Source organism: Dermacentor andersoni, chromosome 4 (assembly GCF_023375885.2).
Source record: "Dermacentor andersoni chromosome 4, qqDerAnde1_hic_scaffold, whole genome shotgun sequence".
Taxonomy (NCBI): domain Eukaryota; kingdom Metazoa; phylum Arthropoda; class Arachnida; order Ixodida; family Ixodidae; genus Dermacentor; species Dermacentor andersoni.
Window position 1 is genome coordinate 141,431,962 of NC_092817.1, and position 24,984 is coordinate 141,456,945.

Consider the following 24,984-nt stretch of genomic DNA (forward strand, 5'->3'; position numbering starts at 1 on the left):
CCTGCATCGTTGTCAAGCTTCGATGATAATCACTGTCGCGGAAATGGTCCGAACACAGCACAATTGATTTCGTCGGCAAGAAATTATCTCTCCTCACCGCACGGACCCACTGCGCTGCAAGTTTCTTGTCCTTCGGGAACATGTGAAACACCACATCTTCTCGCCCGCCTGTGTTTGCACAGCCGAATGCTGCACAGAACGAGGGCATGTTGGGCGCCCTTGGCTGTAGGACATCACGCAGCACAGAAAGGAAGCACAGTTCACGAAAATCGCAAAAGAAAACAAATGTGAGCAGCGGCAGATCTCCCGTAGCGTCGTTTAGTAAAGCGCGGGACGGAAACATGCTAGCACATGCCAGCACGCCAGTCCGGCAGTACGGTCCCCGGGAATGACGTCACTCTCGCCGGTTCTCTCCTCCGGCTGCCTCCTCACCCGGCGCTCCGGGAAGCGACGGGGGCGTGTCCGCAAGGGGGGGGGGGGGGATTTAGAAAGCGATTTCTGCCCCTTATATTGACAATGCAAAAAAAAAATTTCAGAACCGTAATTTAATAGGTCTGTTCTTCCCAACTCCAGCAATTCATGGAAATTGAAAACCGTTTCAGCTTCCCTTTAATAAACACGCGTCGTTGACAATCTGTCTGTGGTGCCTTCTCTGCGCTGTATCGACGAACCTGGCCGTAGCGCTCTTTATGCATTGTGGTGGGTTTGGAGGAGCATCGCATCCTCTCCTGACCAGGCTTGCAGGATAAGCCTCGCGCAAACCCGTCTCCACAACATGTCGACTATATCAGTTAATATTTGCATGATATATGGTAAGCACACGTGCATTGGACCCTGCGCCAAAACGGCTTTCTGCCTGCACCAGGACCTGCGCTGAAAGGTGATATGGCTGTTCCACCACTGAAATAAAAATAAAGAAAAAGTGCCGTCTCCTAGAGCATTTTGTCGGCCAAGGAAGAGCGGGCATGACCTCCGAGACTAGAAGATGTTGCGCGCACTTTATTGAAAGCGTGCGTGTGTTTATCTTAGAGGCTACAGAGTGCGCCACTGGAAGCTAAGCCTCGCCAAGCCAGCAGAAAACAGGCAGCATGGCTTGCAACAAGCGATTTAGTCCAGAAAATTGAACTTTGGAGCCTAAATTAGTCCGAAAAATTGGTAGCAAAAATGCATTGGCTCTATGAGAACCCCGACGGTGCATTTGTGAAGTCCAGAATATCCATCAAGTCAGAATTTTTGGAGTCTAAAATATCCATCAGCGACTGTAAGCTGCATGCATGAATTTTCAAGTACTCGTACTGACTGTAGGCATGTGATGTATGTGCAGATCGAGCGCTTGAAGGAGGAGCAGAAGGTGACCGAGTCACATATCATCCTCGAGCGTTGCCTGCAAGACGACACCTGGGTCAACCAGGTGAGCATTGTTGTTTTCATTGTCACACAGTATTATCAATGCACGGTGTATAGGTAAAACTTGCCAAAATCCCATAACGTATCTGCATGCAGCCTTCAGCTGGCAGTAGAGAGCTTTACCTTGTCTAAAAGTATGTCAACTGCAGAAGAGGTGTACGGCAGCGACAATTCTGGTAGCGACACCTTGTGAAGCACAGTTTAACCAAATGGCAACAAAGGGTACCTGCGTCGAGCAAGTTTATTCAAGCATGTTCGTATACAGTTGAAACCATTTATAATAAATTCAACAGTCTTGTGAAACGTAGTCATTGTACCAGTAATTCTTTATTTGTGAACTTGCCCTAAATGTTCTCATAAAGTGACGTTACTGATGCTGGCATCGGCAGTTACGATTCGACACCATATTTGTCTGAAAATCGGATTTTCAATGGCTTCATTTTTATTTCCACCACTTTTCCTTATCTAGTGTAAATTTCTGATAGAAATGCAGTGTTGCAGCTCTTTCAAAACGACGCTTGGCCAGTTCAGATCACCTGCTGTTCCGAAACCTATGACCTATGACTATGACCGCAGCTACAGTGAAACCTCGTTAAACCGTAGTTAGCCGGAGCTCGGAAAAAGTTTGTGATAAACGGTAGTACTGTTTAACCGAAATAGCATGAGATTGCCCACTTACCTGTCGAAAATGGAACTAAGAGAGAGTGCGATTAAAGAGGAAGAAGACATGCAGTATTTATTCACTTCGCGCGACAAAAGTGTTATTTTCGTTTGATGCCGCTGCGGTGGCCTAGCACGAAGACAGCGGCCTCAAACTTACTGAAGCTGCATGCCACCTTCTCAGCCAGCCCCCTCATCTCGGCAAACACGCGCATGGCAGATTCCTTGTTGGCGTTAAGTATTCTCCGTGCACGCGCGCAGTAGTGCTGCAGAAGTCCCAGGGCGCCTTTTTCATTGCCGGGTGCCGGAGTTCGGAAATACTTTTCGTTTGGAATAGTTACGTTATCGTGCCCCTGTTCTCGTCGCGACGATTGCATTCATGAGGTTGACGGAACGCGCAGCTTCTGCTACTGTCGGGCCTGAATCGCCTGTGCTGTTGCTTTCCGTGTCGTCCTCATCACTGTTGCTAGTCGACACTTCGGCAACAACAGAGCAACGATGGCGAAAAGTCGGACCTCGTAGCCGACATCTCTTCGTGGTCGCAGCAGCGCTGCTGAGCAACTTCTTCGCATTCCAAATGCCACACACTGTAGTCAACAGCAGATCCATATCCCGTGCCAGCGCCGACTTATTTTCGTGTTACGTTCGATAGCACGGACGATGTCTAATTTTTCTTCTATGCTGAGCACCCAGCGTCTTTTTTATCTGAGCTTCGGCATGACGCGAGTCCTCGCTTGCACGATGCCACAACATTCTCTGGCACGGCGTCAAAATGATGTTGATGTTGATGTGGCTTCACACGCAAACGCACAGGGTGCTTGGAGGCCGTTGTTCCAATCTCTGAGGCTTGTTGTTCTGCCGGGCCGCCCGATGGAGACGATGCACCGCCGTGTTTGCACGACGAAAAGTGGAAACGCTACGTTTTAACCGATGTGTACGCAATAAGCTGGTGCGGTTTACGCAGATACAAAACACATTATGTTCAATGGCCGCTGAGTCGGGGAATTGACTTTACTACTTTTAAACCGAAACTACTGTTTCAGCGGGTACAGTTTAACAAGGTTTTACTGTACCACTTTTTTTCTTCGAGTTGACACGATCTTGACCCTGTTGGTGCTGGGCTAAGACGGCTCCAATACCGTGACCATTGGCATCGGTACGTACCTCTGTAGCAGAGAACGGCTCAAAGTGGGCCTGTATAGGTTGCGTGGCAAGAATGTTGGTGAGCTGGCCAAATGCGACAGTTTGAGCGGGGCCCCATGTAAATGGCACGTCCTTCAGAACATCAGTAAGCAGGCGGGCAATCGCTGCGAAGTCTTTAAAGAAGCGTCTGAAGTAGGAGCAGAGTCCTACAAAATTTCGGACATCTTTAACACACTGAGGTACAGAAAAAGACGTGACAGCACGAATTTTCTCCGGGTCTGGTCGAATACCGGAAGCGTCGATGAAGTGGCCCAGCACTGTAATCTGCCGACAACCGAAGTGACACTTCGATGAATTTAATTGCAGCCCAGTCTCGCGGAAGACTTGAAGAACATCTGATAAGCGCTCAAGGTGTGTCTCAAATGTAGGTGAAAATATGAGAACGTTGTCTAGGTAGCAGAGGCATGTTGACCATTTGAAGCCTTGAAGCAAAGAGTCCATCATACGTTCGAACGTTCCTGGGGCGTTGCATAGACCGAACGACATAACTTTGAATTGATATAAGCCATCAGGGGTGACGAACGTGGTCTTCTCTTGGTTCTTTTCATCCACAGAAATTTGATGATAACCAGACCGAAGGTCTATGATGAAAAATATTTGGCACCATGGAGACAATCGAGGGCGTCGTCAATGCGAGGAAAGGGGTAGATGTCTTTCTTGGTAATGCGGTTTTGATGACAATAATCTGCGCAGAAACGCCATGTGCCATCTTTCTTTTTAACAAGTACTACGGGCGACACCCAAGGGCTCGACGAAGGCTCAACAATACCTTTGGCAAGCATCTTGTTCACTTCATCTTGAATAACCTTACGCTCAGAAGCAGAAACTCGATATGGCCGGCGATGAATAGGACTGGCATCACCAATATTTACGGGATGCTTAACAATTGAAGTCTGGCCCAATTCGCGATTGTTGAGGTTGAAGATATCGTGGTAGGAACCCAAAAGGCGGTATATAGCTGCTGCTTGTCCAGGCAATAGTTCCGCAACAATCATGGGACAAAATATTGCGTCAGGGTAAATAGCATCGTGTGGACATGGTGAAGAACCTGAGCAGACGTCAACTGAAAACGTCGTGACGTGGTCATCTCCTATAGCACGCAGCATTGCAACCGATATGCCTTTGGGTAGAACTTCCTTTGTCAGGGCGAAATTGACGACGGGGAGGCATGTCTGGTTATCGGCGACGGTGACGACGGAGTGGGGTACAGTTATATTGCGAATCAAAAGGACATCAGGAACAGCTGTGGCGATGTAATCACCATTGGGCACAGGAAAAGATAATAGCAAATCGACGAAAGTCAAAGGTTTAGGCGGCAAGCGGACGAAGGCAGTCATACTAAAGTTGTTCGGCAGGAATATGCACAAGTAAAGGAAGTTTGAGTCAAAGGGTACCGGCAGAACAGTCGATCAAAGCTGAATGCGCCGTAAGAAAGTCGAGTCCGAGGATTAGGTCATGGGGACAATTAGTCAGCACTGTAAAAAGAACAGGAACGTAGCAGTCGGCGATACTGATACGGGAAGTACAACTTCCAGTGACGTCAACAGTGCTACTACCAGCGGCCACGCGTATGGCTCGAGTAGTAGGAGGCGTGAGAACCTTCCTCAGTCGGTGACGGAGGTTACAACTCATTGTGGACACCTGGGCTCCAGTATCTATTAACGCCGTCAAAGGTAGACCGTCAACGTGAACATCAAGTAAGTTCTGGTGTGTTGGGGGCGTCAATGGAGGATTTCTATGTGACGAACATAATGCAGCACTACCCCCAGATGCTGCATGGTCTAGTTTTCCGTCCGGGAGGGTCCATAATTGGTCGGCAACGAATAGCAATGTGGCTAGGGCGATGGGACCAACAGTGCTAAGGTGACGGCGAGCGAGCACGACGACTGTCATCGACGGATACGCCTGAGGTAGGAGGCATACGGCGAGTAACGGCACAGGTTGGCATATGGGCAAGGAGGTGGGGAAAAGAAGCTTGAATACGGCGACGTCCCGGATGTGCAGCAGTGGCGAGCGACGTGGCCAATGCAGAGGCAACGGAAGCAAATGGGCTTGTCGTCCAAAGTTCTCCACTCGGTAGGGTTGCGGTATCTGGGAGGGGAATATCGATCGCTGTGAGGCGTAGGTGTCGGCACCGGTCAAGCGTCAAGTCTGGAGACGGAGCAGGCAGCGGGAAAATTGAGGTTGGCAAATTCTTGTCGCACAACTGCCTGAATGAGAGAGATCGCTGGGGCTGTTTGGTCAATGGTGGGGTCAAGTGTGCATGGATGGAACGGCGCAGTACTTGTAGCCTCGAGCTCGCGGCAAACAATAGAGGTGACGCGCTCATTTAAGGGTGGTGAAGCGGTAAAGTCGGTGCAAGACGACGTCACAGCCGTGTTATGGAGCCGGGAGAACTGTTGAATGACGTGGCAGTGTTTGGCGAGCTGAAAGTGGCGGCATTCCTTGGCAATGATGTCGATGGTGGTCACATTGTTGAAGACCAACAAGTTGAAGCCGTCGTCCGCAATCCCTTTGAGTACGTGGCCGATTTTGTCAACCTCGGCCATTTTGTCATCGACTTTCCGGCAAAGAGTGAGCACGTCTTGTACGTACGAGACATACCGTATAATGCGGAATATAGGTCAACCCCCTTACATTGAAGCAAAGAAGTCAACATAAAAATTATAAGGCACCAAACTTTGTTTTATTTAGTGGTGCCGGCAGACTCGTCACCTACTCATTCTTCTGAGCTGTCTGAACTCTCGTCCCAAGACGACTGCTTTTCGCTGGCTGCGTCCCACAGCATGTCATGCTCGGTGCCGTCCAGGGAGTTGCTAATGCAACACTTCTTGAATGCCCGCACCACCATATCGTCGGGCAGCGAGCGCCAAGCCTGCAACACCCATGTGGCCACAGTGGCGAAGACGTCCCGCAAAAGGACGTCTTCCGCGCGTTGCAGGCAGACAGCTTGACTTTCTGCGTTCGCCAGTACCGGACGCTTTTTTCCGAGACGCCAAATTGCCGCTGGGCAGACATGTTCCCATGCATTTCAGCATATTCGATGACTTTCTTTTTAAACGCCACGGTGAACTGACGTCGAGTGCTCACACTCATTTTGAGGGTTGTCGGGAAATTAGCAACGCCAGGAACGATTGCTGCACAAAAAGGGAAGATGGCGTCGTTCCAACTGCGTAGGCCGCGTTAACGTTGGGCCGCTTCGGTCACCAAGGAGGCGATAAAGATGCAGATGCCGAAAGGTCTGCGCTCCTACATGTTGCCAGACGACTATTCATGTTGTGCCAAGGGCCGGTATATAAGTCAAGGGGTGACCTTTTAGTAATACTTTTTGGAAAAAACCTCGACCTATATTCCGCGCTACAGTACAGTCTACTTATAAAATATCGAGAAAGACGAAAAATACAATCGTTATAACCAGTGATCGCTATATCTGGACTGTAGTCATATAAAAAAAAAGCGCGGAACATATCTTTGCAGCTCCGAACTCGAATTCGCTACTTGCTCCAAAGAATAGATGATGTAGAAAGTAGGCTGTGAAAAACAAACTTTATTTCTAGCGCCAGTGACCGTGTCAAGGGTTAGGCGTGCCGAAATAGTCCGAAATCTGCACATGCTTTTGCGGCAGCTTCAGCTTCACAACCGCGGTGTGCATGGATTCCAGCTGCTGCACGAACACTGGCGGCAATCCTTTAGCATGCGTAAAATCAATTAAGGAGTCGATCAGCGACAGTGCACTTTGCGTGGACATCATGGTCGGGGTCAAAGAGCCACTGTCAATCTTGTTGTCACTGTCGCTGCTGCCGTCGCCATCGTCGCTCAACTTTGCCATCTGTTGAGACAGCACATCTTTGGCGATCGCCTCGTCGGTGACCTCATCGCAGAACGAGGCAGCACTGTCTGCAGTCAAAAACTCCTCCATCGACGCACCACCTGTGTCACCAGTAGGAACGAGCATCCAGAGCTCGGTTATGTCAGCGGCTTCCACCGTGTTGGTCTCAGTGGGTTGGGGAAGTTCGTCCTGAAGCACAAAGCCTGCCTTTTTGAAGCAGTTGTAAATGGTTGACTGCTTTACTTCATACCATGCACCATAAACGAAGCGCACGGCTTTCAAAAGTCTGATCTTCAGGTCAGCGGGCCCGTCTGCGTGACCCGACGTGCCAGGAGCTGCGCGGTCAATGGCTAAAATTAGCCACTCCAGCATGCGCCGCCGGTACAGGACTTTAAAGTTGGCGATCACACTGGCGTCCAACGGCTGCAGGCCTGCCGTAGTATTCGGAGGCAGAAACATCACTTTGACAGATGTTAGCTTCGGGTTAACGCTGTGTGCGCTACAGTTGTCAAGTAGCAACACTACTTTTCTTCCTTGGCCTTCAATTATACTGCCGAACTCGAGCAGCCATTCTTCGAACAGGTTGCGGGTCATCCACGCCTTCTTATTGCTGCGATAGCGGACCGGGATGTGCTGATTCTTAAAGCATGTTGGCTTCTTTGATCGCCCGATCATGAAAGGCTTGAGACGATGGCTCCCGTCCATGCTAACGCACAGCAACACGGTCACCCTAAGTTTCGAGTGCTTCCCGCCGGGGCATCGATCTCCTTTAAGAGCGTGAGTCTTCGACGGCAACATTTGAAAAAACAGCAGTTTCGTCGCAAATATGTATGTCCTTCTCCGCGTAGCGCTCCAGCACACTGGGCAGCTTTGTCTGCAGCCACTGCTGCTTTGCCTGTGTGTCCAAAGACGCCGCTTCCCCTACCACGTTTTTGTAAACGATTCCGTGCTGCTCTTTAAAGCGCTGAATCCAGCCTACCCCAGGCTCAAAATTTGGGCGTCCCAGAAGAAAAGCGAAGTTTTTCGCTTTGGTGGCAAGTATTGGCCCACTAATAGGCACATTATGCGTGCGGGTTGTGATGAACCACTGGTAAAGCGCAACTTCAACATCGGCATACAAGGGTCTCAACCCTTTTCCGCTGATTGGCAGGGCCGCTGATACAGTGTAAAGCTCGTTAATTCTGACTTCTAGGGACCGTAAATTATGTCCGAATTAACCGAATGTCCGAATTATCGAGCGGACAACAAAAACAATAAATGCACGACTTTCATCAACAAACCTTTACTGCGCAAAGTAATCGAGGATTCTCGTCTGCTTTCGAGCAGAAACCCGCGCGGATACTATTTTACGAAGTCCTTCCAGGTGCTTAGCAGCTCGCATGCTGTCTGCAGTGTCCCAACAAAATTCTTCCAACACAGCGAGGGCCTCCGCGGCTTCCTTTACAGTGCGAGGGGGCCGAGGCTGCTCCTCTCGCGGTTCCTCTTCCTCGTCAGAATCTTCGCCGTGCAGCACGTCCCTGGCAATTTCTTCTTCGGTAAGCGAGCCAGCTGTAACAACGCCGTCACCAATGCCGACGTAATCAGCGAGTGTCACCGCATCCGGCAGAACTCCTCCAAAATCCTCGCAGTCATCTCCATTGTCATCTAGCGACACTTCGGCCACTGCATCATCGCCAGGCTCACGCACAACAAAGCCATTGTGTCTAAACAGTTGGCGACGACGTGCACGGGCGTGTTGTGCCAAACGTAGGCAAGAATGTTGACCGCGCTCAAAAGATTCACGTCGTACTGCTTGCCGACTTCATGGCACAGGAGCATCCGTTCCAGCACGCGCCTGCGGTATTTGGTCTTGACATACTGAATTATGCCTTGGTCCATCGGTTGGAGGGCCGATGTTGTGTTCGGCGGCAAGAAAACAACTTCTATGTTGTCCAGTCCGGTGACACTGTTATGCGCACTACAATTGTCCAGCACCATTAACACTTTGCGGTTCTTTGCGGAAAACTGTCGGTCTAACTTCTGCATCCAGCCGCAAAAAATTTCCGACGTCATCCAGGCCTTTTTATTCGCTGGGTATTCCACCGGAAGAGCAGGCATGTTCTTAAAGCACCGTGGCTTTTGTGCCTTTCCAATGACGACAAGCGGCAAGCACTCTGTTCCTGTCATGTTGGCGGCTAAAAGAATGGTGACACGTTCCTTGGATCTTTTGCCACCGATGCACGGATCTCCTTTCATGGTCACAGTCTTGTCTGGCAAAGCCTTAAAGAAAAGTGCTGTTTCATCAGCATTAAATATGTCGTTTGGATCGTAGGCGGCGATGTGTTCGAGCAGCTGAGCGTTCTTCCGGTTGTTGGCAACGTCTTTGTTGACAGCGCCTCTTTCGCCGCACACAGTCTTAAAAACGAGGCCATGTCGCTCTCTGAAGCGCGCACACCACCCTTCCGATGCCTTGAATGCATCGATATGCATCATCAGTGCAAATCTCTCGGCTTGCGCCATGATGAGGGGTCCACTCAATGGCAGATTTGCATTACGCGAGTCGTCCACCCACCGAAGCAAAGCCTCTTCTAACTCTGGATGAGCTGCTGTTCGCAGACGCTTTCGTGACGCTCGAAACTTCTCGCTTTCGAACGCCTGAAGAATCTGTTCTTCATTTTTCACATACGTGCTCGAGGTACTTCTTTTCACGTCGTACTTCTTCATGGCTTCTTGTCGAAAGAGTCCGTCCTTCAGGGCCCGCAACATTTCCACCTTGGTAGCCAAGTCCTTCGCTTCGTATTTCGGCCGCTTCGCCGGCGTTGCCATCGGCGGAGAATGCAGTGACACAGGCGCACAACAGAAAAGCACCAATAAAGTTCAACAACTGAGCTGCGCTAAATCCAGCGGTCCTCGGCAAAACAGCGTGCAAGGATGTAGCGCACCAACAGCAACAAAGCGACAAAATGGCCCCGTCGATAAGGCTGACACATGCAAAAACAAGGAAAAGCACCCATCCAGCCACAAGTCGAGCCAATTGAATTGGATTGGCCAAGTTTCAGCCACTTGATGTCAATGGCGATGCTGCGTTTGGGCAACGAGGCGTTGGTTTGGGTATCACTTTTGTGGTGCGTTTGCCTTATTTCGCCCGAAATCGTCCGAATTATCCGAGGTGGGCTGGAATCCGTCCGAATTAACGAGAGTTTCGTCCCATAGACTCCTATATATAATTGTAGGGACCAGGCGCGAAGGCCGAATTATCGAATTTTCCGAATTAACGGAAGTCGAATTAACGAGCTTTCACTGTAGCTCCTGCCTTCACTATCGCGGTGCTCCCGGTTTTCAAGATGGTTGATATCGTCGACTGGGCGAGCTCATACTTCATGAGCTCGCTCACCCTGAAGCCGCGTCAAGAGTCCTGCAAAATATCCATCTTCATGTCAAGCGACACAGCTTTGCGCTTTGTCGGCGCCATCTTCGAACTGAGTTGTACCGTTGGTTGCACGCTGCTTTGGTGGCGGCAGCCTGCTATCGCGAGACAGAGAGACTGAGTGCGGGACAGGCGCCACCGCGCCGCTTTGCTTGTCGCTTTTTTTTTTCTTTCTCTCTCTTTCGGAGCAACTGTGTCCGACGCGCATGAAGCAGCTAGCGCCATCTTGTGGCACGCTGCGCCTACTCAGGTACTCTCCGGTGCGCAGGCGGGGCGGGACGCGCCTAGTAACGTTGGGACGCACAGCGTGGTAATGGCGGCAGATACGAACTTACGGAGGTAAACATCGCCTCGTCTCGACATCGTTTGTTTCAGCGAACTAAGCAACGCAAATGTCACGATTATTTTGCACGGAAAAAGCCATCCGTACGGCAAAATTTTGATTCTTATATCCATTACCACATGGTCGCACTTTCCGGACAGTGTCGATGCGCCTTGCGCTTTGGAATTTTATTTTACAATACTGCCGCTCTCAGCCGAGAGCCTAGCAGACGGTGTCCAGCTCAAGTGAGACAGTTGCGGTGTCCATGTCAAGGAATGTGAAAAACGAACAAACAGCAAGAAACATTGTGCTTTGGAAGCAACGTGGAGCGTTGTTTTTGTCAGTCCTTTTCTCAGCGTCTGCTTTGTGCACATCACTCTTACTATACTGTACTTCGGTGGTGCATGGTGACGGAATCTAGGGGAAATAGCAACAGCGTGGGTGGGCCAAGAGCCAACCATGACATTTTCGCGGATAGCTCAAATGGCGACAACTTATGAACTGATGGGCATAATGGTTAATTTTGGGGCTTTCACTGTAACAACCTTTCAGAATAAGGAACGATTTTGTGCAGTCCCGCCTAATTCATCACACATCGAGATTTGGCTGTACTGCGACATGCCAGAATTTTGCAAAGGTCTTGCTTTTACGGCTGCAGCATCAGTCATGATGCAGGCGCCGAGAGTCGTGGAGTTACACTTTCCGTGTCGCTTCAGCTAAAATGGTATGAAGTTCGAAAGTTCACGTGCGCCATTCGGAACCATTATCAGCAACAATGTAAATAGATTGAGCGTTGACGAACTGTGGTCTCCCGATCGTGGCACAGCGGCTGCCGCCGACCCTTTGCAACTTTGCGTGGCAGCATCGTGTCGTGCCGCATTCTTGCCAACTCTGGCCACATGAATATCGACAGCAACAATAAGGTAGCAACGCTTGAGCGGACGTTGGTCCACGCAGTGCCGCACAGAGAACTGCGGAAAAACTAATATGCCTGTAGTACACTGTAGAGTGTGCACATCGAGGCACCCTACGCTATACTGCCTCATCCTGAAGCATGCTGGAGGCGTGCCTTGAAAGTATGGTTATTCTGGCACGGTTGAAAGCAGGTGACTTTACTCGCAGCTTCTCACACCCGCACTCAGCAGTTGCTCATCTTGGAGGCGCACTGGAGCGTGGGGCGTGCTGCCATGCGCCCAGTTCGTTCACGCTTCTGTGCTTTGAAACATTGCGTGCGCCTTCCTTTTACTGTGACCGGGTTCAAGTGTTCACTGTAAGATTACGGTGCTTTTGAAAATGTTTTAATACCTGGACGAAGTTTCAATAGGCAATGTTGGAAAATCTTAAATCTAGCAAAATATGGGCGTTACAACCGATAAATCATTATACATACCTGGAATTGTTATAAGTGGGTTCAACTGTAGCAGGCAAAATCTGCAACAGTGACTTTTGCTGAGAAAGTCGCTGTGACATTATAACAATGGGTCGCTTGCCAGTCTCTGCCGATCCTGGTTGGCTGCCGCTTGTGTTCTGCATCTAACGGTAAATTATTGTTAACAAAGTGTGTGTGCGTTTTTGTATCCCACAGAATTTGTGTGCTTAGGGCGAACTAGAGAAATTTTCACCTTAAGCTGTTCCCATGTGAGTGGCTTGCTTGTCGGCACATGTCATCCTGTGAAACCCTTTTGCGCACTCTTTGCAGATGTATGCCAACCTGCAGAAGCTGTGGCGGACATGTGCACTCGGGTCCAGTTGACCGGCTTATTCATCCACCGGCTGCCGCCGGCTTCCCTGGATTTCCCTGTCCGCTGTCGTCATCACTCCCAAGGCCTCCTTCAACGACACACAGCACACGCTTTTTGTGTACAGTCATTTCCTTTTTTTTTTCTTTGTATTTTCACTTCTCTCATGCCACCCTCCGTTTCCCTGGGAAAGAGGGAAGCTTTCCCCTAGAGCTTCCCTCGTGGCCCTAATTTTTTCACCCTGCTCTCCCCATTGTCGTCTGTGTAAGCGTCACTGTCCTTCATCTTGGTAGAAAGCAGCACCTTGGTTCTTGTCTGCCCCTTGCACAATTTCACTAACAGTAATGACTGCTGATGATCCACGCTGCAAAGTAATGCACTCTAAGTGAAGGTAAAGCAATCACCCAAGCTTGACTCTTCAAGCAATGACTCTTCAAGGCTTGGGAGCTAGATATCGCAGGGCTAGTTGACTTTTTGTTGTGAGCCAGTGCAAGCAAGGGACAGACTTGAACTTATGTAAGGGCGGCCCTGTTCACCTGGGTATTTGTGGTAGTCTTCCTTTGAGAATAAGTTCTGCAGGAACTGGTTCGGTTCAGCCTTCATTCCTATCTTGTTTGTGTTGCGTTCCTCTCATTGTGTGCTTCTGTCACGCTGCATTTAGTCAAGACGCAATGTGGCAGCTGCGGTGTGTGCTTTGCATTAGGCACGTATTGTTTGTTTGATCTGTGCTCTAGTTTGACTGGATAGCACAAATCAATAAAGTGGGATGACACCAAAAGATGTCTTGGGAGGAGTAACTCTTGTTTAGCATCTGTGTAAGTTGGTGGTCAGATTAGCATGACACAAAGAAATGAAAAACAGAACAAAGGAGGTGGTGTGGATGTAACCTGGGGTTGCATTTGGAACACCAAAACCAAAAGTTCAAAAGGTATGGCAACTTCACTGTTTGTTTCACCGCTTCAGGAAAGTGGCGTCTGCATCATTTGCGCTTGCAAGAGCTATTAGATTAGATTAGATTGGAGCACCTCCTTCCTTACGCAGGGAGGAGGTGCTGGGCTTGTTGTGCATGAACACAAGAAAGTCCGAGACCATAGCTGCTGAGAACCAGTGAACCGGCTGCTAAAGTTATATTTTGTGCTGATCACTGTCTGGGGGAGCTTCACTTCTGCGAGATGCAGCATCTAGTACAGTGCCTCACTCGAGTGACATCCTTTGTGTTCGCCGATTCTCACAGCCTCCAAGATTGGATGACTTAAAAGCAACTCTTGGTTACATCACGTGATCTCGGAGACCATGTCTGGCTTGATCCAGTGAATGCGCATCAAAAGTGATGCCCCCGCAAAACGGCGGCCAGGTATACTGCTCATGGGCTGAAGCCCAAGCAGACCAGGGCAACAGAAGTGGCATGGTTGCTGTCTTTGTTAGCCATTAGTCGGTGCCAGCTTGAAACAGGCTTCAGAGCCTCCCAGGTGTTCGTAACATTGGGTGTCCGCACCATATTTGAGTTTGGTCACTCAAGTGTTTCTGGAACAAGGCACAAAATGCTAAGGGCGTGTAGTTCTCCCAACCCCCCCCCCCCCCCCCCCCCCCCCCTTGTTTTTGTGGCGTTCAGTCGTGTCCTGCAAGGACCAGCAGTGGTGTGCCTGCTAGAGTCGTGACATCCTCCCGCTCCGCTTTCTTCATCGCACAACACTCCTCAGCCTTTCTCCTCGTGCTCTTGGAAGGCCGTTCTCGATTGTCGCAGCACCGTTCCTCTCTGGGCAGGGCTGTGTTGCCATAGAAAACGGGGTTACAGCGGTTACTAGCATGAAGAAATGGCACAAGAACAAAAGTTAAAAGAAAATGAAGTAATTTAAAGTTTTGCAGTGCTTTTATAACTTAATGTAAAATAACGAAGGGCAGAATGGGTCCACAGTGATCATGGCATTTAAGGGATGAGCAAAACACCTTAACACAGTAAGCCGCGTGGTCTGCGCGATGAAATTCTAAAATAAAAGTGGCACCTCTTCCACTGCCATATCATTGTTCAATGTAAACCTGTTTCGTCTACAGCCAGCTGCAGACTTATTTTCATCTTAGACTTGGAGTAACTTTCCTATATTTCCCTGGTCTTCCCGTTGTCTAGGCCTTTCTGTTATAATGTGTCACCTTTTGACTCGAGAAAAGTAGCTGCATAATTTGAGCTTCTGCTGATCTGATTTAATCAAGAAACTGAAGCACGTAAAAGACTGGCAGCTTAGGTATTGCATCACTGGCACAGTTTTTCAAGCTAACCCTGGACCCCTGTGTGTTTTTTTTTTCTTATTATTCCATGCTGCAGTCACTCTCATCAATATTGGTGGTTATTGCCAGCCCAAATTTATCATAGTGGATTGCCGATTGTCTTCTATATAGTCTATAAAGTGCACAGTTGAGTGGCATTTTAATGAAGTCGCATCCCACACAAATATGCCTTTGTTATATCCGATAAACACATTTTTATGGGTTGGTCTCGGCAAGAAACAGTTTAGATGTACTTTGTTATATCCTATAATTTGTTGTACCTACAGTTTATATGTCAAGATTTCACTGTACCGCAGAATAATTTTTTAGGAGTCAACTGTGGTTGGTTTGAAATTGTTCTCTCAGTAGAGCAGGGTCATTTAGATGAGACTCTAGTTATTGAGGCGCGATACATTTTAGAATCTTGGATATTGTTGTTTCTTTCATGCAGTTTGTGATGGCGAACAGATAGTCTTTATTCTCGCTGTTGCTGGCATTTTCTGAACGCATGCTTTTGACTCTTGGATGTGGCTGCTTCAGCGGTCTATGAGTTAGTAGATGAATTGCTTCTTTAAAGGGTCACTAACAGGGAACTTATCAGGGTAGGCTCACAAGCTTTGTTCATGGCTTAAAGGGACACTAAAGGCAAATATTAAGTCAAGCTAAAGTGATAGATTAGTGCTTGAGAATCTCTAAGGCGTCAATATTATCGCGAACAGAGCCCAAATAACCGAGAAACTGAGGTAAATGCAAGACATGATTAGAGACTCCCCCGGGACATTTAAGTGCATGTCTGATAAGGAAAGCAGTCCTCAGCTGAATTCTGTTACTAGTACCCAACCACTCGTTGCAAAAAGCAGCATTGTATTATAAGACGAAATAAAATGCTACTTGTCCAGTTAAACTTCATTTTTAGAAAAAACACAACTCGTTGAAATTACCCTTCACGATGACGCGGGCAGTTGGAGGGCTTTGTTTTTGCACGACTCTGCGCCGTGCTCGCTTTTGCGTTCAGCAGTTTCGTTATCGTGTAGTGCTTTTCTAGTGTTGCTGGCTCGCGAAACTCTCACAATCTGCAAGTAACAGAAAATTCAACTACCGTGTTATGTTGTGGGATGCCCGAACGCTCTACGCCACTTGACCATAAAGCTGCTGCAGCGGCGTATCCACTGCTCTGTCTTGGCTCGGTGCCGCCGTCTGGTGGGTGCCGTTTTACTAATGACGGCAGCGAAGGGTGGTGGTGGCATATGCAACGTCACCACTTCCCCGTTTGGGTGGCAGGAGATTAGAATTTCGAAAACGGTATTCGGATCCTTCAGGTGCACTTTTCTCGTAAACCAAGTCCTTTCTTGGCACGAAGCGAGTGTTGTGAGGTTTTTGGAATGGTATTTAAACAGTCCACGTCGACTTATTATTTGCCTTTAGTGTCCCTTAATCTACATTTCAAGGGCGGAATCAAATGAAAGAAAAGAGTAATGAGCAATTATTTTTCATGCTTGTATTTCATGTCTGTATTTCCTGCCAAAGCACGAGATTCAATGCACTTTTGCGTATTTCGGTACATTTCGTATTGGGAAAGGTGTCTACAGATGTTGCTAGTTTGTGTTCTTACTTTCTGCATATCAATCAATTCATTCGGCTTTGGTTTATACCCAGCTTCTTGATTTGTGTTGTTTTCCTAAGGATACAGGTGATTTTTTGAAAATTGCATGTTGAAAATTTGGAAACTAGCGCAATTCTTCCAGTTCATCTGCATTACCTTCACCTTTCCTACGCTTTGTTTGCACGGCATGTCACGGTGTTTAAATAGTCAGCAAAATACTGCCGATAAATTTGTAGCACTTTTTTATTACCAATTTTGAGATTGTGGCACCACATTTCTCAGCATTTAGATTATTTCGGCCCACTACTGAAGGGGAGGCGTTTTGGGAAAATAATACTGCATGTATAATCTTTGAATATTTTGGGGATGAATATACATAACGGTGATATCCTTAGGATGCCTGTTAAACAGACCTGCTTTGAGAATCGGCTGGCTATATTTTTGCCGTGGAAGTGGTGTGTGGCCTGAAGTTAATCATCAAAAAAGCTTATTATAGGAATTTTGAGGATTTATCTAATTGCTCATCGTGACATGTCATGCTGGTGTTGTTCATCTGTCGGAAACATTGCAGATGGAGAAAGAAAACTGCTTTATCTGACGGGTGATGTTCAAAAAAGGAAAAGCAACTAAAATACAGGTGGTAGAAGTGTTGTACCTTATGAAATGTTAGCTTGACGTAATGATTTCCTTTGGTGTCGTCTTAACGTACCACCTCAATGTTGTGGTGTCACTTTTAGTGTTGTGGGGTGAAACATCGTTTTGTCGACACACAAGACCGTTAACTGTACCTGTGTGCTTGTAAATAGCCTTTTCGCAATGCTTTGAGGCGAGCAGCAGTGGTGTCCATTAAAATTTTGCATGGAGCAGTATTATATTGCCTAGTGTGGCGCGTTGTTGGCATGTCCCGTTTCAGTCGTGGCAGTTCAACTGTAACAGAAAATTTGTAAGGCATGCTGTTATTGAATAAGGGCGTTCTCCCATGCACTTCATTTCTATACGACGGCCGTTTTGTCGGAGGCTTCATTCGGAGCCAAGCGAAAAGGCCTTCCAGTCGCGTGAGTGTGTTTCTGATTCTTCCAAACCAGTACTTTGCGTTGAGGGAACTGCTTTAGTGGCTTGGGTAGCAGTATGTGTATTCAGAGGAGGTTCTCAGTGTTGATGATACGAGTCCTGGCCACATTGCACTGCAACTTTTTCAAGATGGCATTTCCTTTGCAATAGGAACACTGCCGCCATTCGTTAATAGCACCTGGTTTTCTTGGAATCTGTCACTTTGGTGTCACTCTGTCTTGCACGCGCAGCCGCATACGTGCGGAGCAGTTTGCGGTACAGTTCTCTCGACTCTCGCTGTTGTAGAATGAGCAAAATGAACAGGGCGCACAGAACGGTGTCAAATAAGAAGCTGCTTAATCCAGTCTGTTTCATGTGCTGTTATCAACTCACGGGCATGTTGAAGTAGAGAGTTCTGACATAAGGCTTCCACTGTGCATTACTGGTGCTGTTTCGGCCACTTGCCAGCGCTGCTGGGTGCAGGCACAACCCAACTTATCTTGTGCACATGATTCATTTCAGGCATCAGACAGTCACTTCAGTGTCAGTAACGCAAAGAATGTTTATAGCCGACACTAGCTTATCTAGCCTTGCAGAGTGCTCGGAGAACTACGTCAAGCGTGTGTACACCTCGTTGGTCACATGATCTTAAACAGCACAGAAAGCTGGCAGTAACAGTAGCAGTAACAGTGGAGCACCAGCAGTATGTTAAAACTCACTAATGTGTGTTGCATTACAGTGATGTGTAGTAATTTGTATTTGGAATATTGTGACTTTGAATTTACTGCTGCTGTTTATCACTTTTTGCCATCAATCTGATGCTTAATATGTTTTGTTAAATTCTTTTATATCTTGTTATATATATTGTTGGTCTGTTTTTTCTTTTTTTTTTTTTCTTTCTTTTTCTCCCCTCAATTTAGAAATAGCAATGCACATATTCGCTCGCACAATGGTTGAAATGAACATCCCCGATCTGTGTTTTTTCTATCATCCTCGGTTCCAACGTGCGGGAGGTTTGTAAAGCAAACAGTTTGTTTGTGCACTGTGTGCAAAGGAGTAACTGCGTGACTGCTTTGTTTGATTGAGTCTTGCTACGCCCCTCAGGTGGTGACGAAGTAGAGTTCACAAAGTGCAGGTCAGGCATTGGATTCACACAGCCATTGCCCAGGATGCTGCGTGCATTCTTGTGAGCCACTGTGTCTGATCTTTTCTGCATACCGACATTTCATGCACGGGACTAAACATTTCTCCAGAGTGATGAATGAGGAGATGGTCGAACAAAAAAAAAAAAGAATGTTTTATACATTGTGGAAATGCAGCCAAAGGACAGGACAGACGGCAATGCTTCTGTCTGATTACTATCAGTTGTTTAACTGCAGAATGTCGTGTGGCCCCCCCTTTCTCTTTATTGCCCACGGTCACGTGGCAGATAACGCAGAAAAATTATGTGCAACATGGCCTCTGAGATGGTATCTTCACGCACTCCCAAAGCATACAGTAGCCATTGTGGCAGCCGTCGCATTGCAGGAAGTGACAAAGATGCAGTCGACGCACGTTACAATGGACCCTGATAATGCGACAAAAGATGTTCGTTTTATCCGAAGTCCATAACATCCGAGACGCCTCGCTTCTGAAACTTCGGTCGTGACGTGCAACAACGTTATCACAAAAAGTGAGTGACGAACGTCCAAAGTAAAAAATTAACAAAAAAAAGTTCCAGTTTCACCCAGGAGCCGAAGCATTGATTGCGATAGCAAATTAGTAGACAGCTATGCAAAGTAAGGATAGTAGTTTTATCGGCTGTATAAAGTTGTAAACATACACTTACTAACTGACTTAACAAGGACGGTGTCACGTGCACACAGGTAGGCAGGCATGAATACATCATACTCGATGAGCGCGGATGCTCGCTGTCAAAGAGCTTGTGTGAGCAAGCATGGCAGCATCCTCGAATGAAGTTACCTCTTTGCAGTCTCTCGCTTCCACTAAACGTCGAAAGCACAGCACACACGAAGCTACCGGCACTGGGCACACTTTGTCCACATCGCAGATCGCTTTCAAAATGTGGCACCTGCACAGCCGCACCGTAAGCTGCAGCCGCCAGAGTAGAAACCCCTCTCCCCTGCCTCCTCCCCGTGCCTCGTGTGCAAAAGAAGACTGCGCGCCTTCCGCCCCGCCTTCGTCCCTCGCACACGCAATATTGAGTCGCAATCGTTGGCTGACCCTCGCAAGTCGGTTGTCAGCCCGTGTCTACAAGGCAAAAGTCCGTTTTATACGCCCAATTTTGATAAAAATTGCCGCTAATTTAGTCCACAGCAGCACATTCTGTTAAAAGCGAACTTCGTTGCATTAATAAAATAAGCAGAGCAAACTAAGATTGCAATATGGTCCATTATATACGAAAGTTCGTTGTACGCAGGGTCCGTTGTAACAAGCATAGACTGTAGATCACTTGCCCAGCAGTTGCCACCATTAGAGACCATGCCTTGCCACCTCATTGTCTGCTGTGCAAAAAGCATGCGCAGCAGGTGTGGCAGACAGCATAAATGAGACATTTTTTTTGCCACACTTCAAGCAGCCTGCGTATCAATTGCAACATGGGTACCTTTATAGATAGAGTAAAATTACGATGTAAGCACTATGCCTTTGTGAGACCATGCTTACCTTATGCCCCACATTCCATCACTGTCTTCAGCTTGGTCACTGTCTTCAGCTTGGCTTCATTACTGACCTCTCTGCATGCTTTCTTTTACAAGACAAGACTAAACATACTGAAATCATGGGCCTGTGCTCATCACTGCGTGAGCAAGCAGCTTCAGTTTTACATCATTTCTGCAATTTTGTTATAGCATGCTTAAAAGCATTCAGTGGCATCGTTTAAAACTGGCATTATTGCCTCTCATTTAGTAGCTATTTAACACTTTGGCTTCGTGTAGTGGGGACATTGTATGGGCATTTATTGTGTTCAGTTTCATGTTGGGAGTTACATGATTTCTCCAAAGCTAAGGGAGATAATGCCTTATTTCAAGGCACATGTTTGAGCTAAAACACATTGAGACTTATTGTGTAATGCTGCCTGCCCATTGTGTTAGTCAAGGGCAACATTTCTTGCTCGAACTTGAGATCCTGCAGTTCTTCACTGAAATTGTTAACACCAAGACTGCAAAACTGGGTAAAATATTGCATAGGCACTATTGCACAGTGCCTTTCCACGAGGTGATGTCCCTATCTCAGTTTAATGAGCGCACCAGCACAGCATAGGGCTGTAGTTTTGGGCCTCAGTGGCTTGCATTTAGACACAAGCATTTGCCGGTTGACTTTTTGGGTCGGACAGTGCAATGCTTCTAAAGTAAGGCATGGACTTGCAGTTGAATAGTGGTTGAAAGTTTTGGAAAGTGCGTGCAGCTTAGTGTAGTGGTTTTGACAAATCAGTTCTGTGAAAGCCCGCAAGGTGGAGGAAAGCACACGAAAGGGAAAAAGTTGCATCCTCCCAAATTGTAGCACAAAGCTGCAAAGGAAACCCATGTGCGTTTCTTCACAAAATTTTTCTTACTTGAACAAAAATTCATCCTGGTCCAGGATTCAAACCCAGAACCAACGCCTTTTCGTGGCAGTTTCCTTTGTAGCTTCATGCTGAAAATTTGGGTATATGTCCATTTTTCCCTTAGGTGTAGTGGTTTACATGCCTAAATATTCATTTGACTGCAGTTGTGCGATCAGCTTGCAAAGAAGAGACTGCCCCTCAAGACTCCATGTCACACGGAGTTACATTCTTGCAATATGGCAGTGTTAAGTACGGCTGACGACAGTAGTGGCCTCTGTCCTGGTTTTTTGGCAGCTTTTCATTCATATTGCGCTCAGCTTGTTTTCTCCATGCCATAGAATCTACACTTGCCCCCCTTGCAACAGGCTATTTGTTGCTGCCGCAGTTATGTTGTAGCTTGGCGTGATCAGATTTTCTTGCACGTTTATAACTTGGCACCAGTCACTTTGTAAGTCTGGACAGTTCTTTCAGAAGTCCTGTGCATGTGGAAAGGTGGCTGTGAGACACTGTGTACATAAGAGTGGCGCAAGTTATTTGTAACCTTTGGTTTCAAGCATCTTTCTGTCTTGGTTGCCGATTAGTAGTGATACTGATTGGACTTGTCTACAGTGCAGTGTCACTTGAACAATTCTGATTGCCCGGGGCACTCTCTGCAGAATATATATATGTGGGCATTTTGTAAAACGGTAAACAGTGGCTCGTTGCATGTTGAGAGTGGCTGTAGTGTTGGTCCATTTCCACTTATATGGTCGGTTGCAGATTGTTTTTATTTGTCATGTGTTCACAGTTGACTGTGTGTCGAAATTGCATGAGCTGCTATGCAATGTTCATTTTTTCTGCTAGATAGCTACACCGCAACAGTGCATCGAACTGGCCAGAAGGCATTTCCTGCCCTTGGCGATGTTATTGATTTTACTCTCATGAATTTTTATGCAAGCACAGCTTTATTTCTCGTGATTGCTGCATTTGCTCACAGTATTAGCCTATTTTGCACTGCCGCATTCGTGGAGAAAGTGCTTTTCATAAACATCCCACTAGCGGTTTTAACGTTGATTTGCCATGCCTGACCTTGGCTATGCTGTCCGTGGTGCTCATTTTTTGTTCTAGATGAACGACAGTCGAGAATGACCTGCCTCACCTCTTTTGTGCCACCTGTGGGCAGCGTCGAAGGTGCCGAGCAACCTCGTCTTTATCTCCTTTTGCCAACTTTGTTCTGCATTTTAGCCTTGCAGAGGCATCTATGTCACACCATGGTCAAGAGTGTATATGTACAAGTGACTACTGATAACTTTTTTTAACCATGCTGTACTTTTTTTTTTGTAGCCAGTAGTGGTCAGGGGAAATAAAGCATGTCACCACATAGTCCCATTTATGCTTTGATGCATTTTAATGTGTTTGTGTGTTGTGCAAGTTCCCTTTCTCAAGGATTGTGCAAGGGGACTTAAAGGCACCCCCAAACGATTTTGTACAAATGTACCGAGTCGTTAGGGCAAGTTCTTCTGATCATTAATTGATGCATCTAAGTGCTCCACAAAAAGCTTGTAATTTATTATAAGGTTTAAAAGATGTACATCTTTACCAGTCGCAGCATGCCACTAGGCTGAGTTTGCAGCCGCCCCTGACCAGACGACACGAGGTGGCCATATGACGCCAGTAGGGCAAGCTATGCAATTGGCTGCCCAGTTCGCGTCATCGATACTTTTTCCAACTCTATGACAAACAAATGTTGATAATAGTTGGAATGTTAGTTCATTTGTTTCTCTAAAAAAAGAAAGTAACAGTACACTCAAGACTTCCGGCACATAGCAAGTGTCGTCTGCTTGTGTTGCAGCGTGCTCCATGTTGACAAAAGCTCTGCGGTCATTGTTGGTCTCGATCTTTCTTCTCACGAGCACCATTGTTCGCCCTTATTACGTTGTGAGCTGCAAACGTAGTGACTGGCTATATGTCAAGCTGCAACATCGTGTCCTTGTGCAAGGCAGCAAACGAGCTGAGTGGCTGTAACACATCAGACTGTTGGTATTCAATCGACACCAGAATTTGCACATTTGCGGCGGTCACATTATGCCGGAGGATTACTACCACAATAGTGTTTCGAGTGTCCGGTATTTGAGTAAACGCAGGTGCAAGGGGCCTGGTCGTTTCATGGGATGAGCGGAAGTGCAAACATGAACTATCTAAAGCTTTAGAACAGTCTGCACGGTGCAGCCACCTGGTGGCACATAGCTCAACAAAACACAGAACTAATATAGCAGTAACAAAGTGTATTCTACTTTACTGCTGGTGCAAATTTTTGGCAGGAGCGTAATCATGGACACATTCTTCTAAATGTTTGAGATGTTTTACACTTGGCTAGAGCAACGTTAGCTCTTTGGTTGGTTAAGCTCTGCGCCAGCAGGTGGCTGGACCATACACACCGATCAAGCCACTCACATACATCTATGCTAAAGCTCCATCACAACAATAGTACTGTGAAGGGGCTTTAGTTTATCCCTCCACCCTTCCGTCGAAACACCAATCTCACCTGTGGTCACCGCTCGGCGCTGTGACAATGCTCACAACACACGCTGCTTCGATAGCTTTCGCTTGGGATGGACTGCCAGGCGGCTGGTGGAGAGGTTGGAGAGGCTTGGCGCGTTGGCTCCAAGACAACCAGAAGTAGATTACATGCCGTCCCATCTTTACGCAGAGCCAGTGAAGGCGGAGCTTAGCCCCAATCACTCGGCGAACGAGTCGAGGATAAAACACATGGCTATAGAGGAGGGTAACTTGTAATCATCCGTAGCTCTCCTAATATGAGTTCACACAAATTGTGCTGCGAATGATTTACTGCAGCTGTACCCTACACGTTTGCAAAATTTGTCAGAACCGTTTCAAGGACCCTTTGAAACCAATTTCTGGAGTTAAAGCTCCTGCAGCATCTTGCCAGCAAAGGTGCAACCAGCACTTGCCCTGTGCTTCACCTCTGAAACAGAAACACCTCTGAAACAGCCTTGTTGGCTGAAGTCCGGTCACACATCGAGTGCTTTTGCTCAGTTAATGTAAATGCTAGACTAATTAGAAAATAAGAGCTGGGTGTTCCCAATGAAAGAGTTAACTTTGGCTGATTATTGATGATGTGTTCTCCAATAAAATTTGCCAGGATTTTCGTCGTTCATGCTAATACTAGTAACATAAGGATACTTGTCAACCAACATCTGTGCAACAAAATCAGACATCAATATCTGGGGGAGTGCAGGGTAAGGGGTTCTTTTTGTTCACTATAAGCTAACGTTTTATAGTGCCCTTCCTGAGGTAGCGTCAGTCCGGCTTCACTTTTGGGACATTTCACCTTTCGAGTTGCAGTTCCACGAGTCGAGGATTGATATGTTTATTGATGTCAACCTTAGCCTGACGAGACAAGGTTCAAAGAAAACCTTGAATAAGTTCTAATTGAGTGCTTGAGTGGCGATATCGCGCTTAAAGGGCCTGGTCACTCTTAAAGGAAATTGAACGATAGGGTGTGCTGCCCTATCGTGGAAGCCATGGCATGCCGTCAACAGGCTGAATGGACTTGGCAACCGTGGGACACAGACTTCCCCTAATGTGCTGCTGCTGATACTGGGCGGCACGTTGAGACGTCGAGTGGAGGGTAACGTTGATTTTGTATATTGAATGTTCTCTGACCGATAACTTGGGTTTGGGTGGGTCAATTTTCATAACTCGTTTTGCTCGGCGTACAATCACATGCTGATAATATGTCTAGCGCAAGTATGATGGCCCGGAAACGGCGTTGTCGGGCCCTCTTAAAGGGCCCCTCACCAGGTTTGTGTACTGCAGACGTAGAGAAGCGCGGCGCGTAGATCACGTGGTGGCAATCGTGTCTGCAAAGTAAAAATTATGCAGGGGCATAACGTGCCAAAACCATGATCTGATTATAAGGCACGCCATAGTGCAGGACTGGAAATTTGGACCACCTG

At 47.3% G+C, this 24,984-nt stretch overlaps 1 protein-coding gene across 1 annotated transcript in view; it reads left to right on the plus strand.

The window, feature by feature from the left end:
- LOC126537846 (uncharacterized) overlaps nt 1-22,393 on the plus strand; it is an 80,690-nt gene extending 58,297 nt beyond the window's left edge. The window contains exons 8-9 of the mRNA XM_050184920.3: nt 1,325-1,411; nt 12,527-22,393. Coding sequence (XP_050040877.1) covers nt 1,325-1,411; nt 12,527-12,580 — 141 coding nt within the window. The 3' untranslated portion in view covers nt 12,581-22,393. The remainder of the gene's footprint in view (nt 1-1,324; nt 1,412-12,526) is intronic.
- The last annotated feature ends 2,591 nt before the right edge of the window (nt 22,394-24,984 follow it).